This window comes from Cyprinodon variegatus, unplaced genomic scaffold (genome assembly GCF_000732505.1).
Source record: "Cyprinodon variegatus isolate N-32 unplaced genomic scaffold, C_variegatus-1.0 Scaffold722, whole genome shotgun sequence".
Lineage (NCBI taxonomy): Eukaryota > Metazoa > Chordata > Actinopteri > Cyprinodontiformes > Cyprinodontidae > Cyprinodon > Cyprinodon variegatus.
Window position 1 is genome coordinate 246,629 of NW_015151175.1, and position 21,323 is coordinate 267,951.

General features: G+C 36.1%; 1 protein-coding gene across 1 annotated transcript in view; it reads right to left on the reverse strand.

The window, feature by feature from the left end:
- Positions 1-21,323, reverse strand: part of tbx15 (T-box 15) — a 46,933-nt gene that overhangs the window by 23,876 nt on the left and 1,734 nt on the right. The window contains exons 2-3 of the mRNA XM_015395051.1: positions 15,791-15,892; positions 2,351-2,522 (exon numbers count right to left, since the gene is read on the reverse strand). Of these exons, the coding sequence (XP_015250537.1) occupies positions 2,351-2,522; positions 15,791-15,892 (274 nt within the window). The remainder of the gene's footprint in view (positions 1-2,350; positions 2,523-15,790; positions 15,893-21,323) is intronic.

Consider the following 21,323-nt stretch of genomic DNA (forward strand, 5'->3'; position numbering starts at 1 on the left):
GCTAAAATTGCTAAAGTGATCATGTACATGTAATATACATGTATTGATAACATTGTTATGGCAATTACATATTACAAATCATTTGAACATTTTACATCAAGACTGAATTACAAATACATGTCTATTAATGCTATAGTATTTTCCTATTTGCAAATTGTGCATGCATGATGCCTTATATTTTTATGTTGTGCCTGTGCATTAGTCTTTAAATCTGACATAGATTTACAATTGAGCTAAATTACTGAAACAATTTGATAACTCTTCAGTTTCTACACTAGCAAAATCATATTTTGTTACAGCAAGAATCTGATGGTATGTATAAACACAAACAAACACAAACACACACATACACTAACCAGTGATTGAATGCCTTTAATGATATAACTTACACATGTAGTGTTAATTCACATTCAAATATACATATTATACATTTGAAATATGAAAAAAATATATAGCCAAATTGTGTTTCATACTATACTATAGGGTACATGGGTGTATATATGGATTTTCTTAGTTAGTACATTCACTGACAGTAAAATTACCTTTGAAACATCTTCCTAGAGTCAGGAAACAGCTTGTTTTTGCAGCAAAATGAAACACACGTACGCATTTTAGTGAGAGTGGGGAGTAGCAAGATGGCGGCAAGTGACTTCCCTTTTTTCGGGCTATCAGCAATCCAGTGAATAAATAGAGATGAGTGGATGCAGTGTGCTTTGAGAAGGTGGATAGCTAGCTAACCTGTTAGCTACAAATAAAGCAAATATACCTTAGTTTTCTCCTCAGTTCCCTTCCTCCTGATTACGTTAGCAACCACACATGCAGCATATAAACCTGCAAGTAAGAAACATGTTTTTGTTTTGTTTTTGATCAACTCCTTAGCAATGCCTCTACAAAAGACTAATAGCAGGGTAGCTAAATGGAGAATTTGAAAGTAAATTAGGCCTTAGATGCTAAGTTTTGGGGCACAGTGATAGACAACAATGATCCTTTCTATTATTCACTATTTGATCCTTTTTGGGACAGAATTAAATTTTATAATTATGATTTCTTACAGGTGTGTAAGATGGTAAGATCAATAAGATGCTTTTCTGGCAAAGATAAAACTCTAAAATCCAGCTAAATCGCTGATCAGAATTTTTCCTTTAAAAAAACAATCTGTACCTTTAGGAACTTCTTGCAATTCTGAGGTTTATTTAAAATTAAGACCTTTTTACATTACTTTTTATCAAGACATTTTACAGAAACACTTCCCTATTTTTTTTACTACTGTAGTGTGGAATGAATGAAAGAAAACTATGCAAACTAGAAAGAAAACATCTTTATCAAAATATATTTTGAGAGTAACTTTGGTGTTTTTGTAAAACTCAACCTGAGTTGAGTTTTACAAAGTGAATTCCTTTAAAATTTGTTTCACAGATCACATTCTCTTTTCTTCCAGCTGAATAAAAACTCTTTCTTCTGACCAATAATAATGGTGAAGCTAACGTCTCTGCAGACCAGTAGAAATGTTTCCTTGCTCCTTATTCCAGAGGAAAGATGTTAGCTGCAATTTTTAAATACTGCATTTTGTTCAATTTGTTTTTTTGCTCTCTGTGTGTTTTCCAAAAGTGAAATATGGTTCCATTTTCATGTCAAGGCTTCTGCTGTTTGAAGCTTTTTAACTGTTGCTTTCACTGTAGATTTATATCAGTAGCTATTAAAGCTGTTATTAAGTTAAAAGAATCAATGAAACAGGAAGTTAAAGATAACTAAAGAAATTTGATTCACTTGAAGAAAAAAAAAGATTAAGCACTGTTTAATTTTCAATAAATTTAGGGCAATTCTTTACATGTTAAAATAAAAAAAATATATAAATTTTTTGTACAAGATTTTTCATTTTGAGGATATCCTATATTGAGGGATATGGGCGACAAAATACAATAAATAATAAATATAGTATTAAGTGAATAGTGAATATATAATAATTCAAACAAATGTACCATGAAATAAATAAATGTAAAACTAAATAAACACGTGCCATTTAATGTACCTTTAAATAATTAAAAGTAGCCTTACATGATTAAATCTACTATTTATTTATTTAACACATTATTAGCTAAATGTACCATTGCATCATGAAATATCAAATAAATTTCATTTATTTATGTCAAGGTTTCTGAGCAGCAAACTCATCATGAAATGATGTCAACTATATATTATGCTATATTTATTTTTTTATGATTTTGTCCCCCATTAACCTTCCATTGTCCTGCTGGAATAAAAGAAGAATTTATCTGAAAGCTTTTTGCACATCTTTGCAGGCAGCTGAGCAGAAACTGATGCATGATAGAAATAAAGGCAGTTTTCTTACATGGCCTTGGTCGTCCAGCTCATTGTTGGTGAGCTTGAGCTTGTCGAAGCTGACCACCTGCCTCATCCAGGTGTCTCCTGAAGCCAGCGAGTCTGGATGGATGTAAACTCGCGGCGGCACCGGAGAATCAGCATTTCCTGCTACCATCCACTTGGAGCTGTGATAAACATACCTGCAGGAAAAACAGGACAACCCCACAGTGAGCACCTGGATTTACAACTTTGTTACCAGCGAGCCTCAATTTTGCATGATATAAAAATCGGTTAATAAACTGAATAAATCCAAAATTTACTTTATTAAAATCTACCTTTTATTCTTTATCAGATTCTTTCAGATAAATTCTTCTAATGATGTTTAGCATTCCCTAATCACCTTCTGTTTCCAGGACTCTTTTCGGATCACCGATTGTTTGTTTGATCCCTCTGTTGAGAAACGCTGAAAGGTCTCTGAGTTTGTTTTTCTCTAAGGAACAAACTCCAAATGCGGAGCTGCGTTGCCACAATAATGATTACAAAAACTCATCCTGCTGTTTCTTCAGACCACTTAAAACTTCCAGCAAGTCCAAGTTAAAATATCCCACATGAAATCCCATCTTAGCTGCATAGCTTCAATTAAGTTTAGTCATAATATTTGATGATGTTGTGCATGATTTCTGGTACAATGGGGAGTTCCACCCATTAAACAGCAAGAGAATGGGAAAAAAAAGAAAAGGAAAAGTTTTGTTGGTGTTAGTTTAGCAAAAACAAAGGATTGAGGCTTCATTTGATATCTTAGTGCAGAGAAAAAAAAAGAAGAGGGGAAGAAAGAAGCAATTAAAGGGAAAAATAAATGTATGGTTGTAGAATGTGGAGTAAAGCAAACGGATCTTGTGGAGAGGGAAACTCAAAGAGAGATAAATACGGTAGAAGAAATTAAAGGAGAAAAAGGAAGTAAAATATGGTTGAGAGTATGTGAGAGAGAGGGAGAGAAATAGAGAGACTAGGGTGCACAGCTGTTTGCTTTTAGTCCTGGCCTTGCACTTGGTTGAAAGTGTTTTATCTCCAGGGTTTCTGCCAAAGTCATCACTCAGTCCTGAAACATGGACAGGACTCCCATTTGGTCCTTTTGTCACAGCCTTCGAAAGCTGCACCGCCCTTTTTAACACATCTACACTTCAGAGACAAAAATACACATTATGCCACAAAAAAACAAACAAAACTAACAAAAAAAAAAACATCAAAAAAGGAGAAGTCATGCAAAGACAGTATTTCTGATCCTGAGAGTCACACTCCTTCAGACTGGCATATCGCTTATATAGCTTTGAGTTAAAGCAGCCAATGTAAACTTTTTCACACTTTGCTGCGCAACAACCACACACTCAGTGTATGTCACTGGGTTTTGCCATGAGCAACAGAAAGCAGGACACAATTAATTTCAATCTGAAAAACTCACATGGAGAGAAAGGACAATTAGAAGAAATTTATTGATACAATTACTTATTCTTTGACGCTCAGACCTCGGCAGGAAACATAGCGCTGAATTTTGACAGATATGCATGAACAGGAGCAAAGAATAGGGCTGTTCCCCCCCAGGCCTGAAACTGGTGGTGGAGTGGAGATAGATGAAGCTGGTCAGTCTGTAGACTGCTGGTTAGGCGGTCTGCTGAGCTTTATGGGGAGATCCATTGGACTGCTTGAGCTGATACTAGAGCTTCACTCAGGGACCTGGAAGATGGAAGTCCAGCTTGAATAACACAGGTTAAGAGAACCTGTCCATGATGAGCAAGCATGGAGCGACAGTGGAGAGGAAAAACTCCCCATTGGGAAGAAACCTCTGGCAGAACCAGGCTCAACATGCCGGGCATCTGCCGACCCACTTGAAATAAAATGCGGAATGCAGTAAGAGTCCGAAGTTTTAGCTATGATGGTGGAGGAGGGGCTGAAGGTGGGTAATATAAAGCAAATATTGAAACATGTGACTAAGGAGCAACGTACCAGACAGCTCAGAGTCAGGAATATTTAAAAATAGTTAGGATCTAACACAACATCCAGATATATTAGATGGAAATATTCATTTATTTACATTGTTTTAATTCATCCTGCTAGTGTATTATTTTTGTGTTTCAAGCTCAATTTGTTATCATATAGCATACCAGTATATATGTACTGTAAATACATTGTGTGACCGGGATTACGTCACTGCGCATTCATACAGTTTGTCAATAAGCCGAAGCAGTAGAAGTGAGGGACTATGTAATTACCAGAATAGTTGTGAAAAAAGATATTTCAAAATATAAAGTAAAAAGGAGCACGAAGATGTTTGATTACAAGAGGGGTAAAACTTGCGAAACTGTGAAAACGGTGATAGATACTGTATGTGCATCCATGTCCTAGTTACTATAATATCTAACATAAAAGATCATTTGTTATCTTCCAGTAACTTCAGGTAGTTTAGCAGTACTGCCAATAGATGGCGCGATGTCTGTTTACGTTGGCTCATCGTGTCTCGTTGCTCAGAAAAGATTATGAGGTTCTAAGGTAAAACCTACCTAAACAAGAGCATTGCTCTGATCTGAAAGGCAAAACAGAAAGAAAACTTGCAGAAAAGAGCTGCATGGTACCTCTAGAGGAGCTTTNATCTCATTTACCTACTCAAATTAAGGGTAAATACACTTAATATAAGAAAATTTTACTTATTTCTAGACTGTTTTTCTAGTAAGAAAAGACAATTAGAAGAAATTTATTGATACAATTACTTATTCTTTGGCGCTCAGACCTCGGCAGGAAACATAGCGCTGAATTTTGATAGATATGCATGAACAGGAGCAAAGAATAGGGCTGTTCCCCCCCCAGGCCTGAAACTAGTGGTGGAGTGGAGATAGATGAAGCTGGTCAGTCTGTAGACTGCTGGTTAGCGAGACGGTATGCTGAGCTTTATGGGGAGATCCAGTGGACTGCGTGAGCTGATACTAGAGCTTCACTCAGGGACCTGGAAGATGGAAGTCCAGTTTGGATAACACAGGTTGAGAGAACCTGTCCATGATGAGCAAGCATGGAGCGACAGTGGAGAGGAAAAACTCCCCATTGGGAACAAACCTCTGGCAGAACGAGGCTCTACATGCCAGGCATCTGCCGGACCACTTGAAATAAGACGCGGAATGCAGTAAGAGTCCAAAGCTTTAGCTACGATGGTGGATGAGGGGCTAAAGGTGGGTTGAAACGGGGTCATCTGAATTAATTCACACTGCGCACCCACCGCCTGCGCGCCAGCAGACGAGTTGCCGATCGGAGGCCTTTTAAGATAAACTTTTGATACTGATTGGCTTTCGTGGAGGTGTGGTTCAAAGCTGCTTGGCTGTGTTGCAGGCGGATGAAAGCCAGTAATCAGTTTATTCAGTTGAACCCCCGCCTAGGCTCCATAAAGCAAATATTGGAACATGTGACTAAGGAGCAACGTACCAGACAGCTCAGAGTCAGGAATATTTAAACATAGTTAGGATCTGGTGTATCTGCTGGTGTATTATTTTTGTTATTTTTGTGTTTCAAGCTCAATTTGTTATCATATTGCATAGCAGTTTACATATATTTACCGTAAATACATTGTGTGACCGGGATTATGTCACTGTGCATGCATACAGTTTGTCAATAAGCCAAAGCAGTAGAAGTGAGGGACTTTAGAATGATCAGAATAGTTGTGAAAAAAGATTATTCAAAATATAAAATAAAAAGGAGCACGAAGATGTTTGATTCCAAGAGGGGTAAAACTTGCGAATTGCAACTGTGAAAATGGTGATAGATATGTGCATCCATGTCCTAGCTACCATAATCTAACATAAAAGATCCTTTGTTATCTTCCTGTAACTTCAGCTAGTTTAGCAGTACTGCCAATAGATGGCGCCATGTCTGTTTATGTTGGCTCATCGTGTCTGGTGTTGAGGTTCTATTTAGGCTCAGAAAAGATTATCAGGTTGTAAGGTAAAACCTACCTAAACAAGAGCATTGCTCTGATCTGAAAGGCAAAACAGAAAGAAAACTAGCAGAACAGAGCTGCATGGTACCTCTAGAGGAGCTTTAAAGATCCACAGCTTAGGTGGAACAACCACAAACTGCAGTTTGCTCTACAAATATCTATGCTAAGTTATGCTTGAAAGGAGTCCTATGAAGTCATCCAGGGGATGTAGCATAACATTGAGCAAAGTCCTCTCCTCAGATCAGAACAAAACTAAACTTTTAAAAATGAACCCACATGTAAAGGTCCCGTCACACCTTGACGATTTAATCAGTGTATGCCTTGCGTAAGAAAAATCTGACATACGTTGGATAAGTTATGAGCACGCTGAAACACGCTGGCACACATCGACATACAGTATGTACGTCCAGATTTTTGACGTACGAATTTCCCAACATATGCCGGCGTATGCTCATACATGAACCGTAAGTTACAGGTAAGTTATCTGATCGTTGACATACGTTAAGTGAAAGTTACTCAAAAGTTGTGGCGTCTAGCTTATCCAAAACTTATGAGTAACTTGTGTATAACTTATGTGTTAACTTATCAACAACTTGTCTTCAACGCATATCAACCTAACTGACATGTTCCAGACGACCGCTAAACGTGTTTCTAACGTACAGCTACTGTTTAAGCGTTTTTGTATAAAAGGGGGTTCACATGAGGAAACCATCAGTACTCCTCCAGACTTCAGATGTTCCACTAGAGATGAAGGATCTGGCAAACCTGAGATGGGAGTACATACTAGCTGTCCTCCAACATCAGCATGATCTCATCAATTTGACTCTGTTCCAGTTATAGGGTGAGATTGAAGGTGAGTATGATGGATCCTGTATTCACGCCCATGGCCACGATCAACAAACTTCCTAGCAGGCATAACGCTGAATCTGCTGTGACTGCAAACCTTTCCTTTCTTTTTTTTTCTTTATTTCTTTATTCTTTTTTTTGTTTTGTTTTTTGGGGCAGGTGGATAAGTTAATACTGCGATCAAAGAAATCTTTTTATGCAGACCAGGTGCCTGCAGGTGCATTGCTGCCCCCTCAGGATACTGGCTTGTGACATTTCATGGGCGCTGCTGTGCGTTATGCATAAGTTAGGCTGTCATTAGACATACGTTCTGGACTCATTATAAGTACGCTATGTATACGCCCAAAAATGAAAAAATACATAGAAAGTCCAGTGTATGCCAGCGTTTTAGGATATTATGGGATGTCAGGCATATGCTGGCTAAATCGTCAAGGTGTGACAGGGGCTAAAACGGGATCATAAAATGGCAGCACCCATAGAAAGACCCTATCTGAGAGGAACGGAGGTCAGATTTCTCCTGAGTAACCTGTTAGAGGCTGACTTGAAGCTGGGGTGAAGGTCTACCTTTCAGCAGGAGTTAGACCATGAGTCTAGATTGAAGATTTAAGCTCAGCTGTGTGCTTTCATGCAGATACAAATTTTATTCAACATCTACATAAAGTTTTGGGAATCTATGTTCACAGACTTTCTTCATACAGAGTCTAATTTTAATCTAAAAAGAAAAGTAATTTTAGTCTCTAGATGTGTAAACATGGTGGAGCCGTACCCCAACAAAGCAATAAAAAGCAGAGCTATAAATCCATGAAGCTTAGCTATAATTGCAGTGGGAGAGTTTATTCAAAGTATTTACTCAGGGGGACTAAACATAAATAAAAAACACTAGATTATTATCTGTGCTAGATATTAAAAACAATCCCTTGTCACTTTCCTTTAACTTTAAAATGTTTGGCTTCTACTGATATCCAAGTAAAGTAGACTCAGCTTTGTGTTTTTAACATAGAATAGGGAGGTAAAAGCTAATGGATATGAACACTTTTGGCCAAACAGAGAAAAGGTAAACCAGGCGGCATACTTGTGATGTGCAAAGTTCACCGCACCTCTCAGAACATTTTTCCTTCAACATGTTCCGATGTATGCTTTAAACCACACAAACATAAACATAAATGGATGTAAACATGAGCTACATATAAAACCAGCCTTTATCTGCAGCCCAGAGAGACTCAGGCGTGACCTCTGAGAGAGAGGTTTCCTCAGAGCAAGAATATAAGCTACCGTTTAGAGAAAGTGCTTTAGTTCATTTCCTTCATCTTTAATCATTTTGTTTTCATATTTTGATAGCACTTGGGAGTAAATAAATCCCTGTTTTGGTTTAAGTGTATTAATCTAAGAAAACTTATTTGATCAAGCTACTGTACATAAAAAAAAACATTTTTTCATTTACAAAATTATATGTTACCAAATAACATTAAAACTATACCACTTAAAACAAAATGCAATTTTAGTGGTAAATTAATAATAAAGTGTTACCATTCTATGATGACTCTCTCTATATATATATTTGTAGATGAGATTCTAGAACCGGCCGCATTAAAGCATAAAGAGAATATAGAAACAACTGTCTAAGATCATAAGAGGGATGATGAGTGAGGTGTTAAGTGTAAATGAGAAAAACAATCATATAAAAGATATAATCCAAGCGCCAACAATGCATAAATCAAGAAGGAAGCGACTGACTGTGTGGGATATTGAATTAACTTTAACAGACTCCCCACCCTGCAGACAATAGCTTACAGGAATTTAAATTATCTGCACCATTTACTACTAAACGCATCCATTATGTTGATTTCTCCCAGCATGGCTTCCCCCACAGTGAAACAACACACACAGACTCTATGAGTAACTTCCTGTTGAAGCAGAGGCTCATGGGAGTTTTAAGGGAAGAGTATACTGAGCTGATTGATGCCTAAACAAACACTGAGGGTGTTATGTGAAGTCTGCTGTGACAGATTTACTCAATAGTTGTATTAGGAGCTTAAACGCTACTAATTAAAACGAAAAAGCGCCACATGGAGCATTGACTACTGACTAATTTCACTGCTTTTGGTTAATATATATAAATATTTTTCACTTCATTTCGCATTTCAAATCTGTTTACTTTTAGCTGTGCCAAATTGCAAGCCTGTTTTTAAACAAACAGGAAGTAAAGATTTAGTAATTGATTTCAATCCTAACTTTAAAGTCTACAGATATCCACGTTATTGGTATATCTTAAATATGAAAAATGCATTATGATCCTCTTTACTGTGGCTGGTGCAGATTTTCTCATGAACACCATACTTCCTCTGATGGCTCTAAAAACAGGGAATAAGGATATAAGTTGAATTTATCTGTTGCATAAGTTGCATAAATTTGTTTTTACGAATGTGAAAACAAATGTGAAAAAGTTGTAGTCATTTAGCGAAAGAATGAGCATGCACATCTCATAATGATCTGCAGAGCTGAGAAGAGCCACAGATGTTTCCTGATAGCTATAATGGTAAGATTATCACCACTATTAACAGACATTTTGAATCAATTAAGGCTTTCCATAAAACCCTAAAGTGGGATTAACAATCTTTACAAACAATCCTTTTCATTTACATCTGTTTTTAGTAAAATATGCTAAACAGATATTTATCCAAAACAAATCAGTTCTGCCCATTTTCTTATCTTGAGAGAAAAATGAAAGCCTAACTCTTATGTTTTCACTGTAATGCCACACTGCTTTCTGTGAACTTTGACCTTAACACCCGCTCACAGATGCACAGGCCCCAAAAAAAGGGTGCCAGGCGTTTCTGTAATTTCCTGTTTGGAGCGCTGTTTAGGGTTAGGCTCGACGTAGCAGGGAAAGTGTTAAGGAACGAGGAAACTCTAGCCCCAAACAAGACTGGAAATCTGATTAGTCTGCTCGCTTTCATCTTTCATAAATCTGCCATCTGGTACCGGCGCGATCAATAAAGATTGGACTTTATGTGACACTCTTACTGGACAGATGGGGATGAGAGATGAGGGAAGGGAGCTTTACAACGTCTTAGCCAGCACCAAACCATACAGCTGACAAAACTAAACATAGATATACACTCAGATTCTCTCCTTATTATATTACCACACTCACAAACACACAGAAACACACACATGTAGCTCCAAGTAACTGGTAAAAGTGAGTTTTAGTCTGGCATTCAGTGGGTTGAGTTTGGGCTGGATATTGAGTTACCGTACTGATAGAGTGAGCGTTCTGGGTTCAATGATTTGCTCCAGCTCGTTAAAAAAAAAGTCCAAAAAGCTGGGAGAGAGCACATGTGTCTGTTCATAATTTCATATAACTGGAGACCAACTATCCACATCTCGCTCTCAGAACATTCTGGGTTACCACTAGGGTCCCTTGAAAAACGGAATCCCTCCGAATTTAGAAATAGAAGTACATTTCCCGTAATTAGGGGAAAAGGAACGCACTTTTGTCCCGTATTACTGTCAGAGCAAAAAAATAGTCAGTAAAAATCTAATGGAAAATGAAAAGAAGGGCACGTTACATACAAAACTTATGGTAAACTGTCCTGCGTTGTGACCAAAGATCTGACAACATATATGTAACGATCAAGAATACCCTCATTCTCATGTTTTTTTTTTTTTCTGTTATACAACGGTAGCCTACCGTCATTGCGTTTAATGCACAAATATGTTTACAAGTTTGCACAAGTTTGCTGCTGCACCAAAAATGTGCATCATTTATTTATTGTTTTGAAGTTAAGCAGGACAGGCTTTTGTTTAAGATACTTATTTTATTCAGCAAAGTTTGTTATTTTTTAATAAAGTGAATTGCTGGATAATGATTTGCTTTCCATGTGTTCATGTTACTCACAAATATGCATCTAATTCAATGCAGATTTAAGTCAAACAGAAAGAAACTAAATTGTGCACTGGCTTGTTTCATGTTTAGTTTTTTTCATGTGATCTCGTTCAAACCAGAAAATTCAACAAAACTTGGTTTTAGTCCTTCTTCATGATTTACGTCATTGGTCAAAGGATATTAACATTAGCCCACCTTGCTATCACAACTTCTCTCTTTTATCCAAAAAGGGGTGATTGAAACCATCAGGGAGTCAGGCAGTCATTGAGTGTTGCTGCTTGTGTTATCTTTTTTACCTATAGTGTACGAGATAAGGAAATTTTGGTAAATTAATTATGGCTAACTGCTAGGGTTGCCAACTCCATGAAAAAAAGGGGACACCTCATGTGCGTGCCAGCTGACCCGATTGCCTTTACCCCTCCTGGTGTGGTGATTTGTTTTTAGTGAAATGATTTCTTAATATGGAACGATTCCGTTTTTGAAGGGACGGTTGGCATCCCTACTAACTGCTAATGTTGCTACATCTACATGAAGCACATATAATCAGGTCAAGTTCTAACCTAGCAAGATTAAAAAAGGGGAATGAAAAGGTGTCTGAATGAACTCTAGGCCTATTTATTATTTTATTTTCTCCACAAAATGAATAAACACAAATTTATAGACAGATAAACTACATGTGTAAAAAAAGTGATGACTCCTTTAATCAGACTTTCGGTTAGGGCCTCAGTTTCCAAATTTGTGTTTAATGAATTTTCAATGTCTTATAAGATAACAGAGATAGCAATGTAGATTCTCACCAACTGGATGGAGCGTTTGGTTGAAATGGATCTTTGCTAATAACTGGGATACTACTGTTAGCTCTCACAAGGGCTGTGCTATCTTAAATTTGAAAATGTTTTGTCTTCAATCCAAGTCTGTTCACCTATTAAATTAATGAGAATACAAAATAATTAGATGATTTTAGAACATAACTCAGTGAGTAGACATTGTAATTTTGAAATCTCTATAAATTATGAAATGCTCTATATAATGGGTAAGCAAGTAAAAATCAGCGGCGTCCGAATAAATAAAATCATCAACCAGTAAAGGTCCGGAGACATTTTTAATTATACATAATCCATTACTTTAAACAGAATTTAACACTGAAATAATATTAGGTTTTTATGCATGCATGTTATACATTAACTTTTTGAATAAAAAAAATAAATAAAAAAAAAAAGAACATTTTTCCATTTTAAAATCTTAAGTGTTTTTTGAAGTAGAGAACAACAATCGTTCAGTTTGGTATAAAGACAATTTCCTTATTCACATATTCTATAAAACACCTGAACTGACCTTTTTTCTGGTTTAATGAGAGCAGTAGGCTTTATGCTGCCCTGCAAGGCTTTAAACCTGGGTTTGAATGGAGACAAAGTCATTCTCAAGCACATATCAAGGAGCTCATTTTGAGCCAAACAGAGCCTGAACATGAATTCAGGAAAATAAGCTACAGGTGTCAGTCTGCTCATCAAATCAAATTTTAAATGTTTTAAATAATGTGTCTTTAAAGAAAAAAATAAAGAGATATTTCACAGCAGGCTTGTGACACTTGTTTGTGTCCATCTAACCACGTCTTAAAGTCGTACATTTAGCAAAACGATTTTTTTATCTTGTTTTGCGATTGCTATACACTACAAAAAAATATAAAAAAAAAAAAGTATTTTTTTCTTAAAATAAGTGCATTTGTACTTGGATTGAAGAGGTAAAAGAGACATTTTGCCAGTGGAACAAGACAATTTACACTTAAAATATGAAAACACAATTTCATTGTCTTATTTCAAGTGCATATTATCTAATTATCTCATTTTAAGAGTAAAAATACTCATTCCATTGGCAAACTATCTCATTTACCTACTCAAATTAAGGGTGAATACACTTAATTTAAGAAATTTTAACTTATTTCTAGATCGTTTTTGCAGTATACCAAGCAAGATCTTCTTCTGTTAGATAATTCTTTCTTTCTTTTTTTGAGAAGATTTTACTAAGAATAAGTCCAATACTCTTTATAAGGCTTCATGAAATCATGATAAAACCAAAGGTCTAACCTAGAGTAATTGTCCTACTGCATTATTCCCTAACTTTGAGTAGAATCTTCTCTGAACAGGATTTGTAATCTGAAAGAAAACATTTGTAACAGGCATAATCTGCAGCTTTTAGTTCTGAAAGCTGAAATAGGGGCAATGATCCATGAAGCAACTCAAAGGTCCTAGCTTTTTAGCTTAGGCTGATAGGCATAAATTAAAAAATAAAATAAAAAAATTGGTCACTTTTACCAATTTCTTGGCTTACAAACCTAACCAGGTGTGTGGGTTCAGATCCATCAGGTGGTGGGTTGGCAAAAGATCCCAAACTGGGTGTTTTGAATCCATTGGTTTTAGCAGCGCTGATACGTTTAAAATTAATTAAATCTTGGTGATAGTTAAGTGAGGAAGTTTAGCAAGCAAGCAAATGGCTGCTAAGGACATTTCATGACAACACCATGAGATACTTCTACAGAGGGCCAGGCAAAGAGGGTTGATCCCAATAAAGCCCAAATTTCCAGAAGGCAGACACTGTGGAATACACTAGAGCCCAGCTCAGTTTGCAAAGCCCTGTGGTAAATTCCCCAGTCAGATAGAAAATCCTATTTAATTTTACAAGACCTTCCAGGCCTCTAAAAATCCTCCATGATGTCTTGGTTTGCTGGTGGGAGAACAGGAAGAAGCGGCAGAGCAGAACGCCGGCTGAACACTTGGTGGGAACTTTGATTTTTTTTAAGCAATAGTAAGAGAAAAGGGCAGCAGGAAGGTTATAATGGTCTGATTGCAGATGTGACACTATTATAATATCGCTTTTTTTTTTTTTTTTTTTATGGAGGCTTTTCATTTCTGCCTGATGACTGGTTTAAATAAATCTGCTTAGCGGGTGGTGGGGTTGTCTTATATTGCCTTTGAATAAACTTTATTTTCACAAAGACACAGTAAAAAATCTAACCTGCTTTAACCTCCTATGATGATATGCTAACAATATTAGCCAAAAGGAGAAGAAATCAGATTTCCTAAAACAAACAAAAAAATCAACTGACATGGAGTTTACTTTAATTATTTTTTACTCTATCATCAGTGAAAGATTTTAAGTGACCAATACACCAACAGTCATGTGATTGGACTGTGAAAGGAAGCTGGAGTACCCAGAGATAGTCAGCACATGCACGGAGACCACCTGCAAAATCCAACAACGTCCACATGGTAGAATCCTATTATAATCCCCCACATTTTGCTTAATTTCATTATTATTTACTGTAAAAATAAAGTTATATTTCTGAGTAAGTCCTTTAATTTAAGACAATTCTTTGCTGTAGTTGTTTAACGGAGAAAAGGTTCCTTTTTAAATGCTCCTTACTGTGCAAACCAACAGGAAGACCAATGCTTTGAAAGTTATCCTTTAAGTCCTCTTTAATTTCATTTTTCTTCTGTTTAAAGTCTATTTCATAGGGTGTGTGAAGGAGTGCTGGAGATATGTGACTTATCGGTATTTCACCCTGCTGCTCAGCTGGCTGAGGTCTACTACCTTCTCCTTGTCGCTCACAATAGAGACAAATTGAGCTGTTTGGAAATATTTCGGATTGTGTAACACAGTCATGGTCTGGAAACTACAAGGGCGCCAATAAGAACTATAGCAATATTTCCAAAGCTAACGATGGGAAGCTAAACTAAATTTGTTTGGGTTTGAAATGAATCCAGTATTAAATCCAGTATTACATCCAGTATTAAATGCTGTCCTCTGGAGATAAGCTTCAAACATCTTTTTGAGCTTCTTCATTTGAGTGACAAGTGCTGCTTTATAACTGCACAGCAAAAGAACATCCATTTTATTTCCCTTATTCTTGCTTTCCCTGAATCCACCCCTGCAGACTTGCATGTCGAGAGCAGACTCTGGCTCTGCTGCTCTTCTCTGTGGGATGATGAATACATTTCAATCTCCCGTCTCTGGCTCTGACTTCAGGGAGAGGCGCTGGGAGCCAGGATATCAGTCTTATAGCTTATCCAGAGAGATCCATCATACACAAGCCCTCCTCCAACACACACACACACACACACTCCTTAATCACTTTCACTTCGCTTCACCGAAGCAAAATGACCAGGATGACTTCTTTCTCTTTAGAACAGTAGTGGTGGGAGAAAAAAAGTCCCTAAAATATCCTTGTTTAATCCAAATAACGTTACGAATAACTGACATGATAAATGGCCTAAATGAGACGTGCATAACGAGGGAAAAATGTTTGCGCTAGGACTGATGTTTTGAAAATCCTCCAGGAAAAAACGGTTGTGTGTCCAGTTATAACAGCAGCGGGGGTGCAGCTCTCACCACAGAGACGCGGCTGTGCAAGATGTGCATTTAATAAAACTGAAGGCTGAGCTGACTAACAGAGTGAGGCTGACCTGATTTTCTGCTGATCAGCTGCATCTGGGGCTCTGAAGCTTTTATCGTACAGAAAAAAAAAGTTTTTGGGTGCAGTTTTGTTGTTATGTAGCCAAAAAAGCATGCATGATAACAATAGGACCGTCATGGGATTCAACACCGAAGCCAAAACGCATAAAATCCCTCTTGATAAAACAGTCATTCAGCTACAAAACTCCTGATCTGGGTTTAGAAACTTCGAGCATCATTAAAACCAAGAGTTTGATTTATGTCTGTTGACAAACAGCTCTTATAGACTTATTTGTGCATAAGGAAAGCACCTGTATCTCTTGTTGTCCACAGGCACGATGTCCATAGCAATGTAATACTGTTGATGGGGGTCCAGGCCTGCAATCTTTACTCTCATGGCTGGAAACATCCTCCTGGGTGACACACAAAAAAAAAAAACAGCAAATGCGTCAGATGCAGTGGTAATCACTGACCTTTAAAAAAAATCCAACCAGAGGTGTCAACATATTTCCGTTTATAACCTAAGTAGAAGTGTAGACACTACTGATAAAAAACGCTTTGGCTGAAGTTGAAGTATGAATTTAAGCTTTTTACACATGCTAAATTGTGCATGTATTGGTATCAGAACTACCTCAAGTATAAAAGTCAAAATAATGTTAGAATAAAAAAATGCGAACATATTAAAGAACCTCATTGGTATCACTGAGTATTAGGATGTGCTTCGTTCTTTAAAACATGGTTATGTATTCTAATGATGAAACAACTTGAAAGGAATGTAAACAGAACATTCTAGTGGAAGGTTCATGCTTTCAGGCTTAGCTGCAGGAATCTGAGTTTAAGATAGAAAGAAAAACTGGACAAGAACAGTTTGTCCATGGCTGACTTAGTAACAATTATTACTTATAAAGTTTTCTACACAATGGAATATTAATCAAAGCAATTAATCTGAAAATAAATAAGTAGCTAATAATCCTAGCTATGTTTAGTTTTAGCTTATTCATTTATTTATATTAATGAATCACAATATAGATCCTTCATGTAGCAAAGAAAACCGTGATTAAAAGAAGTAAAACGTACAATATTTGCCTCCTTTTATATAAAAAAAAAGTATTATTCAACTCAAGCTTATTCCACCTTTATACTAAATATGTATTTTTCTTGATTCATCAGCTAATGGCAACTATTTCCAGATCAACTTTACATCCAAACATCTTCAAACATTCTTCTAGAGACGTCCACTGATTTAAAGGTGTCTTTTCTTGGCTGCCGACCTCCTCGCATGTGCCTGGTTGGCCATAAGCGTTTAGTTCAAGTTCTGTTTAGTCGTTGCTATGGAAACCTTCATGCTAAGCTGCATATATATGCATACATTTTTCTTTATTTTGTTGTTCTTAACATTTTTGTTTTTTTTTGGCAACCAATAATTTGTACCACTTCCACTTCCAACCAGAATCAAATTGCCAGTGTTGATGGTGTTTTTTTTCTTTTTGTGAAAACTGACAAACCATGACAAAAAAAATTAGCTGAGGTGAAATGGAAGTAACAAGTCTATTTTTAAACTATAAGGAGTAAAACAAAAATGGTAATTGCATAAAAATGTAAGAAGCAGAAGTAAAACAAAATTATTACCCCAATAAAGTTTAGATATGAATAATATCTACTTAATGTAACAAAGTATAGTATATATAATCAATCTGAATTTGTAAACCATGTATTGCACATAAAAAATATCTTATCTGAAACATTAAATAAAAAATTTAATGAAATGCATTAAAGGGCTAAAATCTTAGGAGGTGTTTTTCTTTCCTCACTCAGGTTCCTTTACTCCTCCAAAACAACAACAAACTAAAATTTTTTACTAAACCAATCTTTGTATTTGTTGTTTTTATTTCTAGAAATGCATTTGTTCATTAATAAAATAAATTACAGGTAGATCTGTTCCAAAGCAGCATCTTTATTAGTGATAAAACCAGCTGCAAAACATATATACTTTCTAAAGGGATTTAAATTTAGGCTACAAAAACTCCTACAGCATCAGGACTGCATGAACCTGCACTTTCCACTGATTAATGTGTTGGATAAAATCAGTAGTTTTTATTTATCTTTATTTAATTCATACATGGACATGTTATATGGCTTATGTGTGCACATCCATGAATTTAAATATTTAAATGTGAGTTTTTTCTATATGTTTGTTTGCTTATCATTTTGTTTGTAGACTTTCTGAAATTATTACATAGATTCCGTCAATCGGCTCAGAAAAGTGGCCACTGTTCACTACAGGGCACTTTAAAGATAACAGTTGTGTGAATTTAATATATGAGAAGAAAAATCCCTGGATTGCTTTTCTTTTAAGTTTAACATTGTTCAATTATCGTTAAGCAGCTTTCTGATTCATCTTTTTTTTTTATTAAAAAGGGACAGAATCTCCTCTTTGTGTAACAGAGAGCAGTCGGAGTTACAGAGATCTGCAGTTTAACACAATTTACTTAAAATGCAGATTAGCCTTTTCTATTCATTGTGTATGATTAGCATGAGCAGCACAGTTGGTGCGGTTAGCGTCAGGCATGTAGAGCAGGAGGATAGATCCAATGCTCAAGAGAATGATGTTAATGCTAAACCTCACCTTTCCAAAATACTGGAAACACTTCCTAACACACAAATGTCAAAACTAAACAACTTTTCTGTTATTTCAGCTTCCTGAAAGCCTTCATAATTCAGCCCTTCTCTCTATAAACTTCTTGCACTTTTTTGCCTCTTCTAATTTAATGCAGAAACTCGGCTCATGGAAATTCCTTCCTTTGAGTCTTCCTCTCTAAGTAACACTCTCCACTGCAAAGTGTGTAATTAGTGTGACCTGGAACACTGACTTACAATTTTCTTTTAACAGCTACATTTATTAATTACACCAAAACGCAACAAATAATAAGATTTCAAAGTATCTTATGATTGCATTTTTTTCCTGCTTACATCTGATTGTGGAGACATAGGTGGGTATATAAGGTGAAAAAATACCATCCTTTAGCCTCTCCATTAGAGATATGAACTCATATTCTCAGATATGTTATTTCACAATGATAATTAGGATTATAATTGCAGCCCAACCGGTTTTCTGTGAGTTGCATCTATTTCAAAGCAGCATTTTGTTTGTCTTAGAAAAAATTGCAAAGACAAAATCGATTTATAGGCTAAAAAAGGATATAGAAGAGGTTCAAGAAGAGCAAAATATTGGCCTTTTTTTAGACTGCAAATACTTAATGCACACCTTTTGTTATATTAAACCTTTAATGACACAACACTACAACAAGAACAACAGGTGAAAATAGTTATCTAAAAGGAAAATGTGTTCTTATTTTAGGATTATGCTTCTGTATGTGATCAATGCAGACTAAAAAAACATGCCTATAAATCAGGCTTGATTGCAGTAGCCTGATCACACACACATTTTAGGAAAAAAACGTGTTTCTTCACAATATACATATCTTAAAAAAATTTTAACAAAACACTTAATTACCCCAATCATTAGTACATCTGCTGTGATTTCTTTGCACAGCTCATTTTTCACCAGCGGGACACTATTTAACTACCCTGACAACTTATTTTACAGGGTTGGTTCCCAGTGAAAGGGATCATTCTCTGCTGAATCTCTTAGGGTCATCCTGGATTTCGATTTTATGCTCTCTCTTCTCTAACTCGGCCTACAGGAGTCAGTGAACGCTCAGAAAGTATGAAGATTTTCTGTCTGGTGAAGCAGACACTGTCTATTTTATTCTTTTAATGTCTGGAGGATTTTCTCATTGAAAAAAAAATCCAGAGGTGAGTGATTTTAAGTGAGGCCACTGGATTTGTACTCAAAATCTTCTGCTCTTTTAAAAAAAAAATCCATGATTGTATAAACAGTACCAAAACTAGAATAAAAGAAGAATAGATTAGATCTATGACTGTTTTATGGTTTTCATTTAATTGTTTCTCATTTTGTTTTACCCAACATACAGTATAGGGACCAAAAAAAAAAAAAAAACATAAAAATTCTCCTAATTAAAGCTTCACTGGTGATAATAGATTCCTTCTTGGACCCCATAATGATTAGGGGCCGATATGAATATAAACAAAGAAAATAAAAAATCACAAATATAAACATGTAGTATATCAGAAACATGTAGTATATCAGTGATAAGCTAATTTCCCTTTGGAAGTTATTCTTTGAATGTTATAGAAAATTTCAGGCAATAACAAATGAATTTCATTACTCCCTGCCCACCCCTTTTTACAAAATGTCTTCTTTTTTTATTGATCATTAATATGCATTCAAATATAAACATTTATTGCTGCTTGCTTTGCATACAATTTGAAAGCAGCTTTAAACCTAAAGGGATGATAGGAAGTAATTATTCTCTATAAGATGTTAAAGGAAATAAAAGACTAACCATATCTGAGCATGCTCACCCAGTTGTGATGGAAATAATACTTTAAAAGATTAAAAATAAAATATTTAGTGGGTAGCTGGCTATTAAATAATTTATGCAATGTTATTTCAGTGATTATCAAGCAAACAGCTTTGGCATTTTTCATGAGTTCCCTATAAAAAATGAAGCACTAACACAAAGGGAGCTTAGCGGCCCTGCAGAGGCTGGATTTAACTGCTGGGCCCCCTGCACCCTGCTTCAGGTCCTATATATGCTTGACGCGCCTCTGATTAACATTTTAGCATATTTTAAATGTCTTTAAACATGGATCTGTTCAGTATTATCGACTGGATACTTTTTGCTGCTCGTAAAAACACGGTAATGATTTAATGCCATCAAAAAACTTCTCTTCTAAAAGCGAACATTTCTTTTTATATAATAAACTAACTTCAAACAAAACGGTTGATCTTAGCTCAGTGTTTGCGCTGGAAACGCTGTTTTTACTCCTTTTCATTTAAAGCTCGTAAATCGCGGCAGAGAAAGCCTCTCTCTCTGTTTCTCCTCTCCAGGATTTATGGACTCATTAGGAGCAGGCCGTGAAATGCGCACAGCGACGGTCAGCACAAACTGATTGCCGCGCTATTTATGGCCTGATTACCAATTTAATCCTAATTTATACCAGCAGCCGAGGGCAGCTTGGATATAGAAGCGTAATTTAATCCTGACGGGCTGCAGAGGAGAGGAAGGAACAGCTTTGGTTTGGTTTGCAGAGATAAAAAAATACACCGAACTGTTGGCAAAAACTTTTAAAAAGGATTTATTTAGAGCTGCAAATTCTATGTGATCATTACAAAGACAGGAAACCTAAACCATAGTTTGTTTGCAAGTTTAGAAATATTATTTCTGAATTATTTTTGGTGTTTTTCAAGGAATGAGGCCCATAAAAAAACGAGGCGCTATAACAAACTAGAGAAATGATGAGTTAATTTCAAATATCAAACTTAGGAATATATAGGGTAACATTTTTCTAATAGGGAAAAATTGTAATACATTCAGAAACTGACCTATAAGAGATGAGTTTTGACTCTAACATTTATTTATTTGTTTGCTTTATTTTATGAACATATTTTTTTGTCAGAACATTTTTTTGTCGTTTTATCAATAATATTTTTTTTTTCCATGAACAAAAATTTTTATATATTATGAAAAAAAAAACCAAAACATATCAGGAGTGATCAGTGCGCACAGGAGGAAGAAATGCTGGTGGAAAAGGCGCTATGCTGCGCTGCGCTGCGCGCACCAGGAGCGGAAGCTCCGCGGTGAAAGGTCCCTCCTCAAGGAGCCGCAGGTCAACTCCTGCTCTTGTTCGGGCTTTTTGGGGCGTGAGCCCAGTGGGGCGAGAACCACACACACACACACACACACACACACACACACA